The sequence below is a fragment of the Antennarius striatus genome, chromosome 13 (assembly GCF_040054535.1).
Source record: "Antennarius striatus isolate MH-2024 chromosome 13, ASM4005453v1, whole genome shotgun sequence".
Lineage (NCBI taxonomy): Eukaryota > Metazoa > Chordata > Actinopteri > Lophiiformes > Antennariidae > Antennarius > Antennarius striatus.
This window is the reverse complement of record NC_090788.1, coordinates 94040-115000: the sequence shown is the minus strand read 5'-3', so window position 1 is coordinate 115000 and position 20961 is coordinate 94040. Positions and strand designations below refer to the sequence as shown.

Here is a 20961-nt window from a genome sequence, read left to right as displayed (position 1 = left end):
TCAGCGAGCTTTGCATTCACATGATCAAATCCTCACTCCTCACATTCTGGGAATTTCTAGCCTCGGAAAAACCTGTGTTCACACAATCCGCCAGGAAACCCAAATCCAATTCCTGATGTCATCCATCAGTAGCCAATGGTATTCAAGAGATACGACAGACAGTAGTCTAGCAACGACACTGCATCACGACTTCAAATCAGTTTGTCCACAGCGCAGCTTTGAATAAGTTTCTACCCTATCCCCCTAACCCTCTAATCCTAACCCTAACCCCCTAAACCCCTAAACCCTAACCCTCTAATCCTAACCCTAACCCCCTAATCCTAACCCTAACCCCCTAAACTCTAACCCTCTAATCCTAACCCTAACCCCTAAACTCTAACCCTCTAATCCTAACCCTAACCCCCTAAACCCTAAACCCCTAAACCCTAACCCTCTAATCCTAACCCTAACCCCCTAAACCCCTAAACCCTAACCCTCTAATCCTAACCCTAACCCCCTAAACTCTAAGCCTCCAATCCTAACCCTAACCCCCTAAACCCTAAACCCCTAAACCCTAACCCTCTAATCCTAACCCTCTAATCCTAACCCTAACCCCCTAAACCCTAACCCTCTAATCCTAACCCTCTAATCCTAACCCTAACCCCCTAAACCCTAACCCTCTAATCCTAACCCTAACCCCCTAAACCCTAACCCTCTAATCCTAACCCTAACCCCCTAAACCCTAACCCTCTAATCCTAACCCTAACCCCCTAAACCCTAACCCTCTAATCCTAACCCTAACCCCCTAAACCCTAACCCTCTAATCCTAACCCTAACCCCCTAAACTCTAACCCTCTAATCCTAACCCTAACCCCCTAAACCCTAAACCCCTAAACCCTAACCCTCTAATCCTAACCCTAACCCCCTAAACCCTAACCCTCTAATCCTAACCCTAACCCCCTAAACCCTAACCCTCTAATCCTAACCCTCTAATCCTAACCCTAACCCCCTAAACCCTAACCCTCTAATCCTAACCCTAACCCCCTAAACCCTAACCCTCTAATCCTAACCCTAACCCCCTAAACCCTAACCCTCTAATCCAAACCCTAACCCCCTAAACCCTAGCCCTCTAATCCTAACCCTCTAATCCTAACCCTAACCCCCTAAACCCTAACCCTCTAATCCTAACCCTAACCCCCTAAACCCTAACCCTCTAATCCTAACCCTAAACCCCTAAACACTAACCATCTAATCCTAACCCTCTAACCCTGACACACACACACACACACACACACACACACACACACACACACACACACACACACACACACACACACACACACACAAGCCTCTCTTATAGTTCTAGACCTGAGGACCTGACTTTGTGGTTCTCCTTCCGTTCTCGGTCCTCCAGGTCTAGACCTCAGTGTTGGGTTCGCTGCCCAGAGCTGGTGAAGCCTGTCTGGTGGGGGTGAAAGGGAGAACACACCCTCACACGCCACCTGCTTTGGTTATGGGTTCGACTCCCAGAGGGCTGCGTGTGGGATGCTTTCCTCTCACCTTCACTGGTATCACGGTGTTGGTCTGTCAGCAGGGTTATACACCAGCTTCACCTGGGTGGTGGGGGGGTGGTGGTCATGTGACCAGAAAGACCTCATAGAACCTGTAGTGGGTCTGGATGGAGGCCAGACAGTGTGATACCATCAGCCTTTGTGGAGGGAGGGGCACGAGCCCAGGACTGGACCACTGGAGTTTCACTTCCTGTAACGGATCGGGCTGAGTCAGCATCCCTGAGCCCGGTGCTGGCTCCTGGGCGCCACACGGTGGTTTCATTTGAAGAAGTGGCTTCTGGGCCCTGATGAGAGGAAGTTCTGCTGACTGGCCCCAGACTTTGGAATATTTCCATTATAAAGATAATGTGATGCCATAGTTTCCACAAGGAAGCAATTCTCAAAAACTACTTAAATTTTTTTAAAATGATTTCCTCAAGACTTTTTTGCCAAAAATTGCAAAAGTTGCCAAATATCAGGCAACAAAACAAAGCTATTCAACGTGTAAGCAAACTTCTCAGGCCTTTTTCCCTGGAGTACACATCACACACTCCTCAACACGCTGACAGGAGGGACGCGACCCTGTGACCCACATCCACCGACATGTGGCTGATGTACACACATCAGTCTTACGTTCTAAACCTGCTGCCATGACAACCTGATTCGTACTTTGAGCTCATTGGACAGTTTGGATTAGAAGTCCTCACCAGGACAGAGGTTTAGGTTCAGATCCTTTAAGCCTGATCCTGGTGCTGGTTAGGGAACTTTCTGTGTTGTGATTGCGTCTCCCAGTGACTGAAGGCAGTGCCAGCAGCTGCTATCGGAAACCTGACCAGAAACCAGACCGAGACCAGGGGCCATCAGGCACCAGCAAGACCAGCCTGTAGGTAACATCAACTAACCCTAACCTGACCCCTAAACCCTAACTCTAACCCCTAATCTTACCCCTAACCCGACCCCTAACCCCTAACCAGACCCCTAAACTTAACCCTACCCTGACCTCTAATCCTAACTACAACCTGACCCGGATCATTTGGACTTCAATAATAACCAGGACTTCTGCAGAGGTTACATGCAGACAAAGTTACCTTCTACAGGAAGTCTTTTGGTTATGGGTTCAGTTCCCAGAGTGAGGTTTCCTTTGTTCCAAAAGAAATCCAGTATCTACCCCTGGTCTGATGGATCTGGATTCCTGTGGGCTTTAATCTCCACAGGGAAAATAAAAGTATGTGTGGTTCCAGAGCTCTGTGGGGGATGAGTGAGGACTGGAGCTGTTCCTGATTCATGGGGCCTGAAACCGACACGGTGATGTCATGTTAGAGGAATGAAGCTGCTGAGAGGAGGATGGAGAAGCGGCTAATGTTTCAGACGGAGCAGAGACTCAGGGAAAGTCATCACCCACTCCTGCTGGTCTGGGAATGTTCAGACCTGCATGCCAACCTAGACGAGTCATCCTGAGCCCAGTCACCTCCGCTACGGTTCCAGTCCCCTCGCCTGCTCCACAACAGTTAAGGGGAGGGATGAAAGCAGGAACCGCTGAGGACTGTTCCTCATTTCCAGCCCATTCCTCATGTGAGCTCACGTCTGCTTGACGGAGACCACCAGGGTCCTGGTCATCACCTGATCCACGCTCACGGATCCACATCTGAAGATTGCTGACCGGAGTCCTTCATCCCCGGAGCAGAAGAACGTTTGATCTGCATCCAGACGTGAGGGGCGGGATCAGTGGATGCTGTAGTCAGGGCGACAGCGGTGGTGACAATCGGACCGCCATGAGGCAGCCGTCTGATGAAGAACTAAAGTAAACAACAGCTGAGACTGTGTGTCGACATCGGTAGCCGTTGTGACATCATTTAGTCCTCCCCACCCAAACAGGAAGTTAAAAACCATAACCTTCCTCCGAAACAGGAACTAAAGCCTGACTGGAACCTTAACCCTATTTACCCAACTAACCCCTAACCCTAACTAGCCAACTAACCCCTAACCCTCCATCTGCTGGACTTGGTGTTCTCCTGACATCCCTACAGGCTCATGATGGCCTCAGCAGATGGAAACTGGGTTATCTCACCAAACCAGGAGCTGCTGAGGCTGCAGAATTACTGACAGAACATTTTACATCAACTCTCTGGTATTTGATGAGCCAACCAGCAGATCCAGAGTCTGTGTTTGGCGGCTGGCTCGTGCTTTTGTGAACGGCTGACTGAACTGCTGATGACTTCTTCATCAGCAGAAGTTCACCGATACATCCCAGAAGGTCACAGTCGGTCCATCAGTGTTCTCCTGGAAGAAGAGAGTTCTGGATGTGTGACCTCTCCAGGACCTTCTGGATCCATCTGGTCAACCATCTCCCCTTTCCTCAGTAACATCACATATCAAGACCCCCCACCCTACCCCACCACCCAGAGGCATCAATCCACCGCTCCACAGGTAGAGGACTGGTGCCTGGTTTGGGATGACATGGACTAGAAAAGTGCGAAAGATAGAAAAATAAGGAAAAAAACTTCAGGTTACTCATGACCAAAAGTCTGAAACGAAACCTGAAACTCCTACAAATTAGTTTTGTTCACCATAAAGGTTTCATTTCTGCTTTGACTCACAGCTCCATTACATTTGTTCTTCTGCTTTTGGATCTTTTGTTCCAACACTGGACTTCTTGACACAAGAAAACAAACGCTGCGCCTGCGTGGAGCTGGTCTGCAGGACGGAACTGTTCAGAACAGAAGGAAACCATTCAAAGCACTCAGTCTTCAAGGGTGTCGGGTCCAGCATGGCTCTGGTAGAACACGGATCCTCCCTGTTCACCATATTTACGTATCAAATATTAAAGATTCACCAGACGTCACAAGTTTCCTAGAAGTCAACTAGAAAAGACTGAAGAAAGAAGAACGCTTTGTTAATCCAACAACATCCAGCTTCACCATCATGGAGGGTCTGAAGCTGGACAGGAGGTCTAAAGACAACACGCTGAAACAGTCCAGGTCCACACAGTGAAACAGTCCAGGTTCACACAGTGAAACAGTCCAGGTCCACACAGTGAAACAGTCCAGGTTCACACAGTGAAACAGTCCAGGTCCACACAGTGACACAGTCCAGGTCCACACGGTGAAACAGTCCAGGTTCACGCAGTGAAACAGTCCAGGTTCACGCAGTGAAACCTTTCAGGATCACATAGTGAGACAGTCCAGGTTCACACACTGAAACAGTCCAGGTTCACACACTGAAACAGGTTCAGAGACAGCAGTGGTCCTGATGACTCTCTCCAAATGTCCACCGGAGACACCATTGGCTCAGAATGAAAACACAGCTACATTCAGACGAGGTGATTGGTGCACCACTGGTGTGAATTGTGAACTGTCTATTGAAATGACAGAAATGAACACTCCATTGTGTGTTGCAGACATTTAACAGTCATCCCCGTCGTGGAATGGAGCGGCTGGCATGATGACAGAGGTCATTAGTGCTCTCAATGCTGCTCTGTTTCCCATCTGCACCAATCATAGCTTAGCATCATATTAACACATTTTTATGTCATAACTTTTGTGTTTGAACACCTGTAGTGTAAGCAATGCTAACACTGTTAACCCCACCCCCTAACCCTACTGTGACCCTACCCTAACCCGTAACCCAACGCTAGTCATAACCCTACAAACTAACCCTACCGTAGCCTACCCTGACTGCACCCTCTAACCCTACCCCTAACCTAACCCTACCCTCACCCTAACCTAACCCTACTCCTAACCTAACCCCAACTACTGAACACCATAATTTAGTCATGTAATCTTAGCCCTAACCCCTAACCCTAACCCTTTTTGATTATACAGAAAGCAGAGCTGTGTTTTAGGATTAGGGGTTGGTTAGGGCTAGGGGGTGGGTTAGGGCTAGGGGACGGGGTTACGTCATCTCTGTAAAGACCATACAACAACAAGGGTGCTAGATCTGATGACAATCAAGCACGCAGCTGTATGGGGACATCTTTGTCCGAGCGCTCTGCTAATCAATAATCACTTCATGACCAACATATTGGTAACAATATGCAGATTCAGTCCTCTGATCGAGGTCACAACTAGAACCATGTGGACTGGGAGCTGTGAGACTGCTACAACCGTCTCAGAAGCACCATCTGTGGGCTCCAGCGGCGCCTGATGGAGGCGACTGACCACCTTTTGCAGGGGAACAATCAGACTGTGCTTCAGGAGGTGGAGCGCTGCGTCAGGATTAGACAGCATGACTTCCTGTCTGGGTACATCATTCTGTAGAAATCAGCAAGTGGATGAACTTCAGAGCTGATCTGTGAGAACAGAAGAAAACCAAGTCCACCATGTTCCAGCAAGTCCACCATGGTCTACCAAGTCCAACATGTTCCTGGACTTCAGTGTGGGGTTGGGGTCCCTCAAGTCAGGGGGTGACAAGCTCAGATCATAGAGACTTAAAATCCACCCCGTCCAGATCGAGTATCAAAATGGGGAGGAACGCTGACCAAAGAACCTGATGAGTCATCAGATCCTTTAAACCTGGGTGAACCTCTGCCTTCATCAGAAATACAACCAAAGAAAAAGGGAGCATCACATGACGCTGGCATGTTTGGGTGTACAGCTAGTCCTCAACTTACGAGCATTCAACTTACAAACATTCAGAGATACAAACACGCTTCACCATAGAGAACTATCATCCAGCAGTTCCCGTTTTTACTACAACCCCCATGGGGGTTGTAGTAAAAACCCTCCAACACTTGTCTCCCCTTCTTGTTGTTGTTTGTTGTCTCTGTTAGCATCTCAGAGCGTCAGGCTTCCCACCTTTGATACTTTACTGTTTATCATGATGATAAAAGAAAGGCTGGTGAAGATAGTGGTAGTGGTGACCATCTCTCTGATGACAACCTCGACTCTGACCCACAGTAACTCCTCCATGCACCTCCTCCACTCTAAAGCTAAGGTACATGCTACAGTAGCATACGGTGGATCATCAACATCAACAGCGAGGACGAGGTCAGGCCAGGTGCCTCCAGGTCCGGTTACAGACGTGTTCCTCTTTAAACAAATCGGAGCAGATGCAGCCTCCCAGTGTCTGAGTGCTGCTTATTGATTGGCTCTGTGAATGTAATCCTGTCTCTGACATTACATAACGTATATTACATAATTTAGCTTAATGCTCGCTTCATCCTACTCATCCTGCTACTCGTCTCCTAGCTAGCGGCTGTGTGGCCACTGCGAGCAGGTCTGCAGGTCAACATCCAGTGCTGTGGGAGAGGTGCTGCAGTCACACAGAAGACAACCTTCAGCTGAAGCTAAAGCTGAAGCATCAGAGGGAGCAAGTGGAGAGAGATGGAGGAGAGTAAGTGGATACCATCAGCGGTTCAGATCCACTGAGGACCATCTGAGGTGGAACCGCTGCTCTTCTCAATCCTGTTAAAGGTGGATTGTTCAGGCTAACATCAGTTGATGGAAGCAGAACAATCTGGTCTTGCACCAGGAGCTAGTGCGACTAACCGCTGTGGCTCAGTGTAAAAGAACTAAGTAAGACACAAAAAGACACACTCTGTGTCCAAGACAGCGGCGCAGTGCGCTGACGACCGACGCTCATAGCGGGGGGTCATGGGGGGGACACACCCCCCGGGGAGGTCGGGGGGCCTCCCCCGAGAAATTTTTTAGAAAATGTGGTTGTTTTCCTGCATTCTGAGGACAAAATCTTCTGTTCAGTTTCCCTCCAAAAACCCACTAAAGCCAGCAGCTGGAGCTGAACTCTCTTTATTTCTGTCCTACTTTATGCAGGAATGAATGTGAGATTCAACCATTGAAAACTTCATTCACTCTGAAGATACAGTCAGACTAAATATTACTGTGTTTACTGGTAGTTTACTGAGACTAGAAGACATTTGAACTTTGACCTCCACCAACACCATTGGTATGACATAGTTTAGTTTAGTTATTTAATTCAATAACATGATTTTTCATTTCAATTTAAAAAGACATATAAAACATCAAGTGAGGTGAAAACACATTTACATCATCGCTGGTTATTCCTGCTGGTCAGAGGGAACAAAAGTCTAAGACTACTAACAAGTATTGATAATATCTTTCATTGACCTTCTGATCGGTCTGTCTCCACCCCCCCCCCTCAGCATTCACCATTTGTTTATTAATGAGGACTTTAACACAAACTCTACTAGAAACACTGGATTCTTTTGATCGATGGTCCTCTCCTTGTCTTACACCAATTCACGGGTTCAGCTTGTAAAAAACAATATTTTGTTTTTCATTGGACGAAAGGAGGTCATGACCCCAGTGCATATTTAATGATCGGGAGCGTCCGGGTCACTTTGGCTAAATTCCATCGGCATGCGGAAATAGCGGCACGAGCGCCGCTCGCTAGCGGAAATAGTGAAAGTCGCTAGCGAGCGACAAAATTTTAAGTTTTAGCCTTTTTTCCGTAAAAATAAGAACGCCACTGAGGCTACACAGTCTAAAAAACCTTGTAGCCAATCTGGAATTTACTTAGCCTATGGCGAGGTGGCGAATGGCTAGAGCAAGCCCAGACAATTAAGACGCACGTTTAGCACTGAGACCGTTCCAAAGCCCCACACATTGTTGGATCAATAAGGTGTCTCTCTGTCTGCCCACCCATCCATTCTCCTAATGACTTTGTGTACAGTGCTAGCATTAGAATAAAGAAACTAAGTACATCCTGTCTCTGCTGGGGACTGAGAGGATGTGGACACTTCAGACATTCACACAATAGGAAGGGCTTTTTTCAAATAAAGTCACACAAATACTTTTACTTTGTCAGCATTGCTATAAACCTTTCATGGATTACTTGGGGATTAGGGGCTATGGTTTAGGATTCCCGTGATTCTTACATCACATGAACGCAGTGATGTTGGGTTAGGGTTAGAGGTTAGGGTAGGGCTAGGGTAGGGGTTAGTGTGGGGTTAGGGTAGAGTTCCCTTGACTCTTACATCACGTTTGGGGTTTAGCTGTAGGGGTTAGGGTTAGGGTGTTGGGAATTTCGATTTAACCATAGATATAACCACAGAACGCATCTGCTTACACAGACATAGATACATCATTTTCTTTGCAGAAGATGCACAACACATAGAGAACTGATGCACAAAAAGTCAGCCTTTTGTGTTGAACAGCCCAGCGCTGTTTCCTCACCAACAAGGGTTGGGGAGGGGTTAGAGGTTAGGTTAGGGTTAGAGGTTAGATTAGGGGTTAGGTTAGGGTTAGGGTTAGAAGTTAGGTTAGGGGATAAGGTTAGTGGTGATGTTAATGATGGAGACTTCATCAACTCTCAAGTCTCCTCCTGTTTGAAGCGGGTTGGGGGTTAGTGTTAGGGTGGGGGGTTAGGGTAAGGGTTGGGGGTGTCTGCAAACTGCTGCTCGTGTGAAACATCTTAAAGCAGGTTTGATGCTGAAGGTTTTCAGCGTCTTCTTCCTGGCCCTCTCCAGGAGGATCCACACGCTTCTTTCCTTCTGCATCCTTCCACACGTCTGAGCGTCCGTATGGAGACTCCACCAGCCAACATGGACAGATCCAGGACCAGCTGCTCTCCTGACCAGCAGCCACATCACTGCTGCTCCAGCGCTTCACGGCTTCAGGTTAGGGTTAGGACTACTGACTGAAAGCAGGTGGACTCGCTCCTCACCGACATGACAATGAGACATCTAGTACTTCATCTCTGCTAAGGGAAGGAGGGGGAGGAGGAGGAAGAAGAAGAGGAGTAGGCGGAAGAGGAGGAGGGGCAGAGGGGCAGCAGCTGGCGACAGGCCGCCGTGAGGAACGCTGAGTTCTCGGTGCCGCTGACATCAGAACATCAACATGTTCCTCTGGTTGTTCTTCTGCTCTACTTGTTCTGTCGCCATGAATCAGCTGATCAGACCTCCAGGGCTCTTCTGTAGCCCCCGTCTGTCCACGATGGCGGCTTTGTCCTCATCTCTGTTATTTTGGGCTGTTCCTTAAAATACCTTCTTCACTTCTTGTCCACACCTTCTGGTTAAATATTGAAGCTGTCTGCTCTGCTGTCCTCCACAGGACAGGAAGTGTCGTCTCTGACCTCCATCCACTCTCTACGGCACGCGGCCACAACAGAAATGTGGAGGTCAAAGGTCATTATTTTCAGGTCCCTAAAACTCAGACTGAAAAGTGAAACCACAACCTGGAGCTGTGGGGACCCCCGATGGTTTGTCCAGACCGGTTTTAAATGACGACACCATCCCCCTAACCCCAGACCCTAACCCCAAACCCTAACTTTAACCCTAACCCTATGTTCAGCAGGACTGGGGTGGGGTCAGATCCGGTGCCACAACAACCGGAGACAGTGGTGGGATGCCTTCTCAGAATGCTGAGCGGCCACATTTCCCTGAAGGGTCACTGATCTATTATGTCCGAATCAGTCTCTAAGTCCTGGATCAGATTTTAGGATCAATACTGGTCTTATTTTAGTCCCTCTGCCTGAAACCCAACACCTGAATCTGCAACAATCCTGTGAGCAAAAGTCCAGTCGTCCTCATCCGGCCGCTGGAAGCCTCTCCTCTAGTTCTCTGGAGGGTGACGTGAACCCCCATGTCTGAGCCTCTGCCCCGGTGGGTGAAAGTCTGCTCAGACGGTGTGTCGTTCTCAACACCCTTCAGATAAAAAATGAACAAGAAGACCTTCAGGTGAGAAAAGGTGACATGTTGTCCATCTTTTACTTTGATAAACCACAATGGTTTCCTGTCTGTTGAAGTCAAAGTGATCAAGAATCTCAACTCAGTCATCTCAGTCTGAAGGTCCTTCAGTCCATGGAGCTCCAGAACATGGACCTCCACTGTCCACCTGCTACCATCATTGCTAGCATTAGCATGCATAGTTTCAGCATTTCCTGTATTGCAGGTCTCTAATCTGGAGTTCCTTCCCTCCATCACATAGCGCTCTGAAATGTCTGAAGTCATAATTAAGCACTTTATAAATAAAACTTGATTGATTGATTGAAAGCGCTGCTCATGAGGAACACATTGGGTTCACGTTGTGTTCCCCTTGGGTTCTCGTTGGGTTTACTTTGGGTTCTACTTGGGTTCACGATGGGTTCTTGTTGGGTTCACGATGGGTTTATTTTGTGTTCTTGGGTTCAAGTTGGGTTCTCGTTGGGTTCTCGTTGGGTTCTCGTTGGGTTCTCCTTGGGTTCACGATGGGTTCACGTTGGGTTTATTTTGGGTTCTCGTTGGGTTCACGATGGGTTCACGTTGGGTTCTCGTTGGGTTTATTTTGGGTTCTAATTGGGTTCACAATGGGTTCACGTTGGGTTTATTTTGGGTTCTCATTGGGTTCACGATGGGTTCACGTTGGGTTCTCGTTGGGTTTATTTTGGGTTCTCGTTGGGTTCACGATGGGTTCACGTTGGGTTCTCGTTGGGTTCACGTTGGGTTTACTTTGGGTTCACGATGGGTTCACGTTGGGTTCTCGTTGGGTTCTCGTTGGGTTCACGTTGGGTTTTACTTTGGGTTCACGTTGAATTCTCGTTGGGTTCACGTTAGGTTCACGTTGGGTTTACTTTGGGTTCTTGTTGGGTTCACAATGGGTTCTCATTGGGTTCAAGTTGGGTTCTACTAGAGCACCTTAGACACAACTTTTGTCATGATCTGGTGCTAAAAAAATAAAAATAAACTGAATATGAAGCTATTCATTCAAGCAGGCTGTACCTGCTAACTCAACGTCTGACAGGAAGTAGATCAAACACTCCAAGAATTTGTATTTCCTGCCCAGTATCTGAGATCAGTAGAAGTTAGCTGAAATGCTTTGCGTAGCATTTCTCCCTGATGTTAGCACAGAGCTAGGTGTTTTGTAGATGTGTAGGGCATGAGAACAAACATGCAGTAGGGTTAGCTGTTCCCCGCTAGCACCCAGATGGTCCGACATGAACGTGTGAAGGTTGACAGGATGTAGGAGCTGCAGAGGAGAATGCTAACTGCTTCTCTGAGGTGTTTCTGAAAATATTAAACAATCCATGAACCCCGATGAAAATCCTGCCGAACTGTCAGCTGATACAGAACGACTGCAGGAGGGAACGCATGAAAAGGAACGTCGTGCTCCAGTTCTGACAGGCTAGACTACACTGAGCTGAATGAACCGCGTGGCGTGAACCGCGTGGCGTGACCCGTGTGGCGTGACCCATGTGAACAGAGCTCTGGGACGTGGTTTCCTGACACGAGGGATCAATGACAACCATGAAGACATTCAAACCAAACAACTCCTGCATTAAATCAATTTGCTTGTCCCTGACCTCTTTGTGGACGACGTCCTTCTCTCCGTCTGGGTTCACAGGTGTGATCACACATCAGTGTCTACATCCCTCAAACGGCTTTGTGAAGTTTCACGTTTGATCTTTCTGCTGAAACTGAGACGTTCTGCCTGCAGCGGAAGCTTCAAACACTGCTGTAGGTGTGTGAACGCGTGTCCATGACGACGCCACAACCCTCTAGAGACACACACGAGAACCTGCAGACGTCTGTGGAGCTTCTTGTCCTCAGAACAGGAAACATCAGCAGGGGAACGGACTGGAACACCATACTACCCCAGAACATAGACCAGTCCAGAGTTAACCCGTGTGGGTCCAAGTCAACTACAGTCCAGTCCCTCAGCTTCCAGCACAGGACAGTGTGTGTGTGTGTGTGTGTGTGTGTGTGTGTGTGTGTGTGTGTGTGTGTGTGTGTGTGTGTGTGTGTGTGTGTGTGTGTGTGCGTGCGTGCGTGCGTGTGTGTGTGTGCCAGGACGCCTGCAGGTGATTATGGGATTTGAAGAAGTTCATGATGCAAACGTTTACAACAGTCAACACTCAGAAAGCTGAGGAAGGGAAAACAGCCAATGGGTGTGAGGGGTGTCACATGATGCAATGATGATGTCACATCTGAAACATGCATAGGAGCAACAAGCTAACAACCAAACAACTTGCTAACAGTGAAACATGCTAACAATTCAATTAGAAAGAGGAAGGCTGTGCGTTGTGGGCGTGTCCTCTTACGTTATGCCACAAACTAGCGTGAACTCGTGTAAATTCCACAATAAAACAATAACATCAGACTGGATTTGTTTTCTTTCTTCTCTAAGCCGTCACACGAAATCAAACCTCTGTGTCCGATGAAGCTGCGATGGCTCCGTGTGTGTGTGACGAAGCCGTGACGGCTCCGTGTGTGTGTGACGAAGCCGTGACGGCTCCGTGTGTGTGTGACGAAGCCGTGACGGCTACGTGTGTGTGCGACGAAGCCGTGACGGCTACGTGTGTGTGTGACGGACGAACACCAAGACGAAGGCCGCTTCGGCGTTACGGTCCGGCCATCCGGGTCGACGCCGGCTCCCCCACACGACACGTGAGATCCGTCACAATCAGAGAACGTTAGACCGGAGCTAACTCGGCTAGTGGCCCCAACTTCACGGGAGACGGAAGGAGACGGCGTGAGGTTTACAAGTCAGCTTATTCACATATAGAGGTGGGGAGATTACGAAGTTCTCCTGAACCCTCTGCAGAATCCAGAGGTCACCGACCCCCCCCCCCCCCCCCTCCAGGGCGTGTCAGGCCTGAAGTGAATCGATTTACGTCCACCTGGACCTGAAGATCACCTCATCATCATCATCATCATCATCGTCTCCTTCCGTCTCCCGTGAAGTTGGGGCCACTAGCCGAGTTAGCTCCGGTCTAACGTTCTCTGATTGTGACGGATCTCACGTCACAATGTGTGGGGGAGCCGGCGTCGACCCGGATGGCCGGACCGTAACGCCGAAGCGGCCTTCGTCTTGGTGTTCGTCCGTTACACACACACGTAGCCGTCACGGCTTCGTCGCACACACACGTAGCCGTCACGGCTTCGTCACACACACACACAGCCCAGTTTGGTGCTATCAAGTCTTAGCGCTGGTCGGTATTTAACCCCCCCCTTGACCTCCTTTAGTGCTGGTTTCAGTTTCTATCTGTCCCAGCTCCTCCCCTCCCCCATCATGCCTCAGTGCTTTCATAATGCTCTGATAAACAAGAAGAAACACAATAATCAACCGTTACATATGCTAGCAGCTAACCGCTAACATACCAGCCCTGGTGCTTCTCTCCTGGATCTGGAGGCGGATCCAGATTTTTAATTTGTCGTCAGTGGAGCAGAAGGAATAGAAGCCCTTCTGCTCCAACTGGAGGTCGTGTGTTCAAAACCCCAGTGACAGCACCGATGTCACACAAAGGTCATCTCAGAGGTCATCCAAGGACAACCACTGGGCAGCCGTTGTTGCCACGGCAACGCATGACTTTAGAACACACACGGACCTAGAGCACAAACAAATTTAGAACACACACGACTGCAGAACACACGTGTCATTCACATGCCCTTGAGATTCATTGGGGTCACCACCAGATTTATCGACACGTTCTCAGGGGTGACGTCATTCTGACAGTGATGTCATTCTGATACTCTGATGACATTCTGTGGCCCAGCAAAGAGCTGGCCCCTCATTCAGGGTGTACCCCACCTCTCACTTGCAGACAGCTGGGATAGGCTCCAGTCTAACCCGTGACCCCTAAATTGGATGCGCAGCTGAAGCCAAGAATAGTTTCAATCTGAGACGTGGGGATGTCTCCTCACCCCAACACCCCAACCGACCAACACCCCAACCGACCAACACCCCAACCGACCAACACCCCAACCGACCAACACCCCAACCAACCAACACCCCAACAGACCAACACCCCAACCGACCAACACCCCAACAGACCAACACCCCAACCGACCAACACCCCAACCAACCAACACCCCAACAGACCAACACCCCAACCGACCAACACCCCAACCGACCAACACCCCAACCAACACCCCAAATGACCAACACCCCAACCAGCTCCCTAACCAACCGACCAACACCCCAACCAACCAACACCCCAACCGACCAACACCCCAACCAACCAACACCCCAACTGACCAACACCCCAACCGACCAACACCCCAACCAGCTCCCTAACCAACCAACCAACACCCCAAACGACCAACACCCCAACCAACTACCCAACCAACCAACCAACACCCCAACCGACCAACACCCCAACCGACCAACACCCCAACCGACCAACACCCCAACCAACCAACACCCCAACCGACCAACACCCCAACCGACCAACACCCCAACCAACCAACACCCCAAATGACCAACACCCCAACCAGCTCCCTAACCAACCGACCAACACCCCAACCAACCAACACCCCAACAGACCAACACCCCAACCGACCAACACCCCAACCGACCAACACCCCAACCAACCAACACCCCAAATGACCAACACCCCAACCAGCTCCCTAACCAACCGACCAACACCCCAACCAACCAACACCCCAACCGACCAACACCCCAACCAACCAACACCCCAAATGACCAACACCCCAACCAGCTCCCTAACCAACCGACCAACACCCCAAACGACCAACACCCCAACCAACTACCCAACCAACCAACCAACCAACTCCCCAACCAACCAACCAACACCCCAACCGACCAACACCCCAACCGACCAACACTCCAACCGACCAACACCCCAACCGACCAACACCCCAACTAATACTCCAACCAACCAACACCCCAACCACCCAACCAACTCCATAACCAGCCAACCAACCAACTCCCCAACCGACCAACACCCCAACCAACCAACACCCCAAATGACCAACACCCCAACCAGCTCCCTAACCAACCGACCAACACCCCAACCAACCAACACCCCAACAGACCAACACCCCAACCGACCAACACCCCAACCGACCAACACCCCAACCAACCAACACCCCAAATGACCAACACCCCAACCAGCTCCCTAACCAACCGACCAACACCCCAACCAACCAACACCCCAACCGACCAACACCCCAACCAACCAACACCCCAAATGACCAACACCCCAACCAGCTCCCTAACCAACCGACCAACACCCCAAACGACCAACACCCCAACCAACTACCCAACCAACCAACCAACTCCCCAACCAACCAACCAACACCCCAACCGACCAACACCCCAACCGACCAACACTCCAACCGACCAACACCCCAACCGACCAACACCCCAACTAATACTCCAACCAACCAACACCCCAACCGACTCCCCAACCACCCAACCAACTCCATAACCAGCCAACCAACCAACTCCCCAACCAACCGACCAACACCCCAAATGACCAACCAACCAACCAACTCCCCAACCAACCAACACCCCAACACAGTTCAGAGTGATGAACACTTTAGAGCCAACTGCCATCAAACAAGATGGAGTCTGGAGTCAGCAACTGTTCTGAGGTCTAACGTCACATTACTGAGGGGCCCACTGGCCCGGTCACCCCCCTGTCTGGGTCAGGCTCGTTAGCCAACAAAAAGACCCTGGGATCATCTAGTCCAGATTCACTTTGACTTCACTCAATGAAGAACTGAACTAAACCCAGACAACGGCAGGAGAGGGTCTCTGGAGACCCGTCCTCTCATGAACTGGGTTCTGACGTCAACCTGGAAGCATCTGAACCTTCACCCAGTGGAGACACACCCAGATACATTCCAGAGACTCAATATAAAGACAAGGTCCCACGTTCAGTTCCCATCCAGTCTGGACCAGCGTTCCACCTTCTGCAGGTAAACCAGAAAACCTTCATGATCTGTTCCCACTGGAGCTGTTTGGACCAGAACCACCTGAGACAAGTCATCCTGCCCCCAGTCCCTGGACTCACCTCAGGGGGTGTGTGTGTTCAAAACCACCCTACAACTCTGTGGGTCCAGCAACAGACCAGAATTAGCCTCAGACAAGTTTTTAACACGTAGGTTTTAAAAACAAGCTGTGGTTCAGGGGGTTTGATGCTGGTCGCTGGTTCACGGTCACTTCACCAGAACCAGTTCACACCACCAGAACCAGTTCACACCACCAGAGGCAGATCACACCACCAGAACCAGTTCACACCATCAGAAGCAGATCACACCACCAGAACCAGTTCACACCACCAGAAGCAGATCACACCACCAGAACCAGTTCACACCACCAGAAGCAGATCACACCACCAGAACCAGTTCACACCACCAGAAGCAGATCACACCACCAGAACCAGTTCACACCACCAGAGGCAGATCACACCACCAGAACCAGTTCACACCATCAGAAGCAGATCACACCACCAGAACCAGTTCACACCACCAGAAGCAGATCACACCACCAGAACCAGTTCACACCACCAGAAGCAGATCACACCACCAGAACCAGTTCACACCACCAGAAGCAGATCACACCACCAGAACCAGTTCACACCACCAGAACCAGTTCACACCAGAACCAGTTCACACCACCAGAACCAGTTCACACCACCAGCACCAGATCACACCACCAGAACCAGTTCACACCACCAGAAGCAGATCACACCAGAACCAGTTCACACCAGAACCAGTTCACACCACCAGAAGCAGATCACACCACCAGAACCAGTTCACACCACCAGAAGCAGATCACACCACCAGAACCAGTTCACACCACCAGAAGCAGATCACACCACCAGAACCAGTTCACACCACCAGAACCAGTTCACACCAGAACCAGTTCACACCACCAGAACCAGTTCACACCAGAACCAGTTCACACCACCAGCACCAGTTCACACCACCAGCACCAGTTCACACCAGAACCATTTCACACCACCAGAACCAGAACTAAATTTGGGTTTAGAGGTTAGGGTTAGGTTTAGGGTTAAGTTTAGATTTAGGGGTTGGGGTTAGGTTTATGGTTAGGGTTAGGGTTAGGTTTAAAATTAGGTTTAGGGGTTAGGGTTGGGTTTAGGGTTAGGGTTAGGTTTTATTGTTAGGTTTAAATTTAGGTTTAGGGGTTAGGGTTGGGGTTAGGGTTAGGCTAATGTTCCGAGTTAGGGTTAAGTTTAGGTTTAGGTTAGGTTTAGGGTTAGACCTTCAGCTCTCAACACCTCAGAACTATGGAACAGCAGATTTGCTCTGACCCCCTCAGTGTGAACCAGACCCCTGACCCCCCAGAAGGCTCCTGGGTTCTGAACCCATAACACACGCGGTTGGGGCGGGGGGACACCACGTGGGCACCAATTGTTCGGAACATTTAGTCCAGATTTGGTTCTGTCTCCAGAACCAGAAGTGGTTCTAACCCCCCTCCATCCGGTCCGGTTTCAGCCCCCCCCCCCCCTCCCCCCCCGTTCCAAATGAGAAACAGCCACAAAGGGGGCTGATGTCGCCCCTTCCCACCCCGGCCTCGCCCCAATCACTCCGGGCCGTCGGGTCCCGGTCCCGGTGGACCGGGCCCGCCTCACGCGTTACGTAAAGGCCCAGAAATTGTTTCCAGCTGGTCCGAGCGGAGGACGATTTGGGGGGGGGGGGTGACAGTCCGCAATCACCGCGATGAGTCTCAGCTGCACCGGCGGCACCGGACGAACTTCACGCCCGTCCGGGCCCGAGGACGGGACCGGGCCGAACCGGACAAGGGAACCCGACGAACGGCAGCGCACCGAACACCGAGGGGGGGCCGCGGCGCGGGACTCACCAGTCGGTATCCGACGCCTCATCGATGACGTCCTGATAGGCGGTGAGCAGCGCCAGCCGGTTCTTCCCGAGGTTCACGGCCATGGTTCCGGTACCGACCAGCATCCGCACCGGAGTGAGGAGAGGAATGGACGGGGGGGGGGCGGGGGGCGTCACCGGCCAGACAAAGGCCGCGCGGAGCCGAGCGGTCCTAGTGCCGGAAGATTACCGGCTGCGTCCGTGGCTCCGCCCCCAGGACCCCCCCCCCGGAATGGAAGAGACCCTTCTGACCGTTAAACCAGACCCCCCCCCAGAGTGAACCAGACCCCCAAGAGTGAACCAGACCCCCAAGAGTGAACAAGACCCCCCCAGAGTGAACCAGACCCCCCCAGAGTGAACCAGACTCCCTAGAGTAAACCAGACCCCCCCCAGAGTGAACCAGACCCCCCAAGATTGAACCTGAGATGTGTTGGAGAACCTTTAGAACCTCCAGGGTCCAGACTGCTGGATCAGATCAGACTGGATCTGGATCCACGTGGACTCCCAGGTAAGGTTCGACATGGGGGGCGGCGCAACCATCTGGGTGATGACCCCCCTCCTCTGGTGTCTAGAGTGGGAGGATAGTGGAGGTACTGGTCCCTTAGGTTGTGGTCCCTGAGGTTGTGGTCCTTTAGGCTCTGGTCCCTGAAGTTCTGGTTCCTGAGGTTGTAGTCCCTGAGGTTCTGGTCGGTAAGGTTCTGGTCCCTGAAGTTCTGGTCCCTGAGGTTCTGGTCCGTGAGGTTGTGGTCCCTGAGGTTCTGGTCCTTTAGGCTCTGGTCCCTGAAGTTCTGGTCCCTGAGGTTCTGGTCCCTGAAGTTCTGGTACCTGAGGTTCTGGTTCCTGAGGTTCTGGTCCGTGAGGTTCTGGTCTCTGAGGTTCTGGTCCCTGAGGTTCTGGTCCGTGAGGTTCTGGTCCGTGAGGTTCTGGTCCCTGACGTTCTGGTTCCTGAGGTTCTGGTCCCTGAGGTTCTGGTTCCTGAGGTTCTGGTCCCTGAGGTTCTGGTCCCTTCAGAACCGACTGAGGCTTTCAAAGCCCTCAGGGATGGAGGCGCTGACCTGTGGAGGTTTTCTCGTCTTGGCATTGGTTGGTTGCCATGGAGACGCCGCCCCCCTTGGTGTTTTTCTCACGGACTGGTCTGGCACTGTGCCCACAGACCCCCCCAGCTTGGAGCATAATGGAGGAGGGGGCGGCGCAGCTGCGAGGCCTTTGATTGGCCTGAGCGACGTGAACCTGCTGAAGACACGTGTCTGCACCTATAGGGGCGGGACTAAGGCGGGGCTGTGATCACATGACCTCATGTTGGCCCTTATTGGACAACACCCTTTACTCACGTTTTATCGATAACTCAAACCGTTGTCTTCATTAATGAACTTGTGAACTTTGACCCCATGAGGTCATCGGGTTCCACTGACATTTAAACAACAGAAGAAACGCAAAGCATTCAACAGAGAGATGGATTAAGGGTTATTGATCAGTTGATCGACTCTGAAGGAGACAGCAGAGAAGAACAGGACAGACGAGAGAACCCTAACCCGTCTAACGAGAGAACCCTAACAGAACCCTAACCTGTCTGACGAAGGAACCCTAACCCTAAGAGAACCCTAACCCGTCTGACAAGAGAACCCTATGAGAACCCTAACCCGTCTGACGAGAGAACCCCAATCCGTCTGACGAGAGAACCCTAACAGAACCCTAACCTGTCTGACGAAGGAACCCTAACCCTAAGAGAACCCTAACCCGTCTGACAAGAGAACCCTATGAGAACCCTAACCTGTCTGACGAAGGAACCCTAATCCTAAGAGAACCCTAACCTGTCTGACGAAGGAACCCTAATCCTAAGAGAACCCTAACCTGTCTGACGAAGGAACCCTAATCCTAAGAGAACCCTAACCTGTCTGATGAAGGAACCCTAATCCTAAGAGAACCCTAACCTGTCTGACGAAGGAACCCTAATCCTAAGAGAACCCTAACCTGTCTGACGAAGGAACCCTAATCCTAAAAGAACCCTAACCTGTCTGACGAAGGAACCCTAATCCTAAGAGAACCCTAACCTGTCTGACGAAGGAACCCTAATCCTAAGAGAACCCTAACCTGTCTGATGAAGGAACCCTAATCCTAAGAGAACCCTAACCTGTCTGACGAAGGAACCCTAATCCTAAGAGAACCCTAACCTGTCTGACGAAGGAACCCTAATCCTAAAAGAACCCTAACCTGTCTGACGAAGGAACCCTAATCCTAAAAGAACCCTAACCTGTCTGACGAAGGAACCCTAATCCTAAGAGAACCCTAACCTGTCTGATGAAGGAACCCTAATCCTAAAAGAACCCTAACCTGTCTGACGAAGGAACCCTAATCCTAAAAGAACCCTAACCTGTCTGACGAAGGAACCCTAATCCTAAGAGAACCCTAACCTGTCTGACGAAGGAACCCTAATCCTAAGAGAACCCTAACCTGTCTGACAAAGGAACCCTAATCCTAAAAGAACCCTAACCTGTCTGACGAAGGAACCCTAATCCTAAAAGAACCCTAACCTGTCTGACGAAGGAACCCTAATCCTAAGAGAACCCTAACCTTTCTGACGAAGGAACCCAAATCCTAAGAGAACCCTAACCTGTCTGACGAAGGAACCCTAATCCTAAGAGAACCCTAACCTGTCTGACGAGTCTCTAACAATAAAAGTGTTTTATTAACCATTTATAATCAGGTCCTTTCAAAACTCCCAAAAAGATTGTCTCAGATTGACCCAGGTGATGGGTCTCATGCTAATGACCCTCATTAGCATACAAAGGTGTAACTCACATCTCAGCGACCCCCGTTTGACACCCCCACCAACGATCGTTGAGGAGCCAGACGGGTTTGACGACAGTCGTTGAAATGTGAAAAGCACTG

General features: G+C 50.5%; 1 protein-coding gene across 3 annotated transcripts in view; it reads right to left on the bottom strand.

Moving 5' to 3' along the window:
* Window positions 1–18182, bottom strand: part of dbn1 (drebrin 1) — a 35589-nt gene extending 17407 nt beyond the window's left edge. For all 3 annotated transcript variants that reach the window (XM_068331339.1, XM_068331341.1, XM_068331340.1), the window contains exon 1: window positions 18056–18182. In XM_068331339.1, coding sequence (XP_068187440.1) covers window positions 18056–18159 — 104 coding nt within the window. In that variant the 5' untranslated portion in view covers window positions 18160–18182. The remainder of the gene's footprint in view (window positions 1–18055) is intronic.
* Between the last annotated feature and the right edge of the window lie 2779 nt (window positions 18183–20961).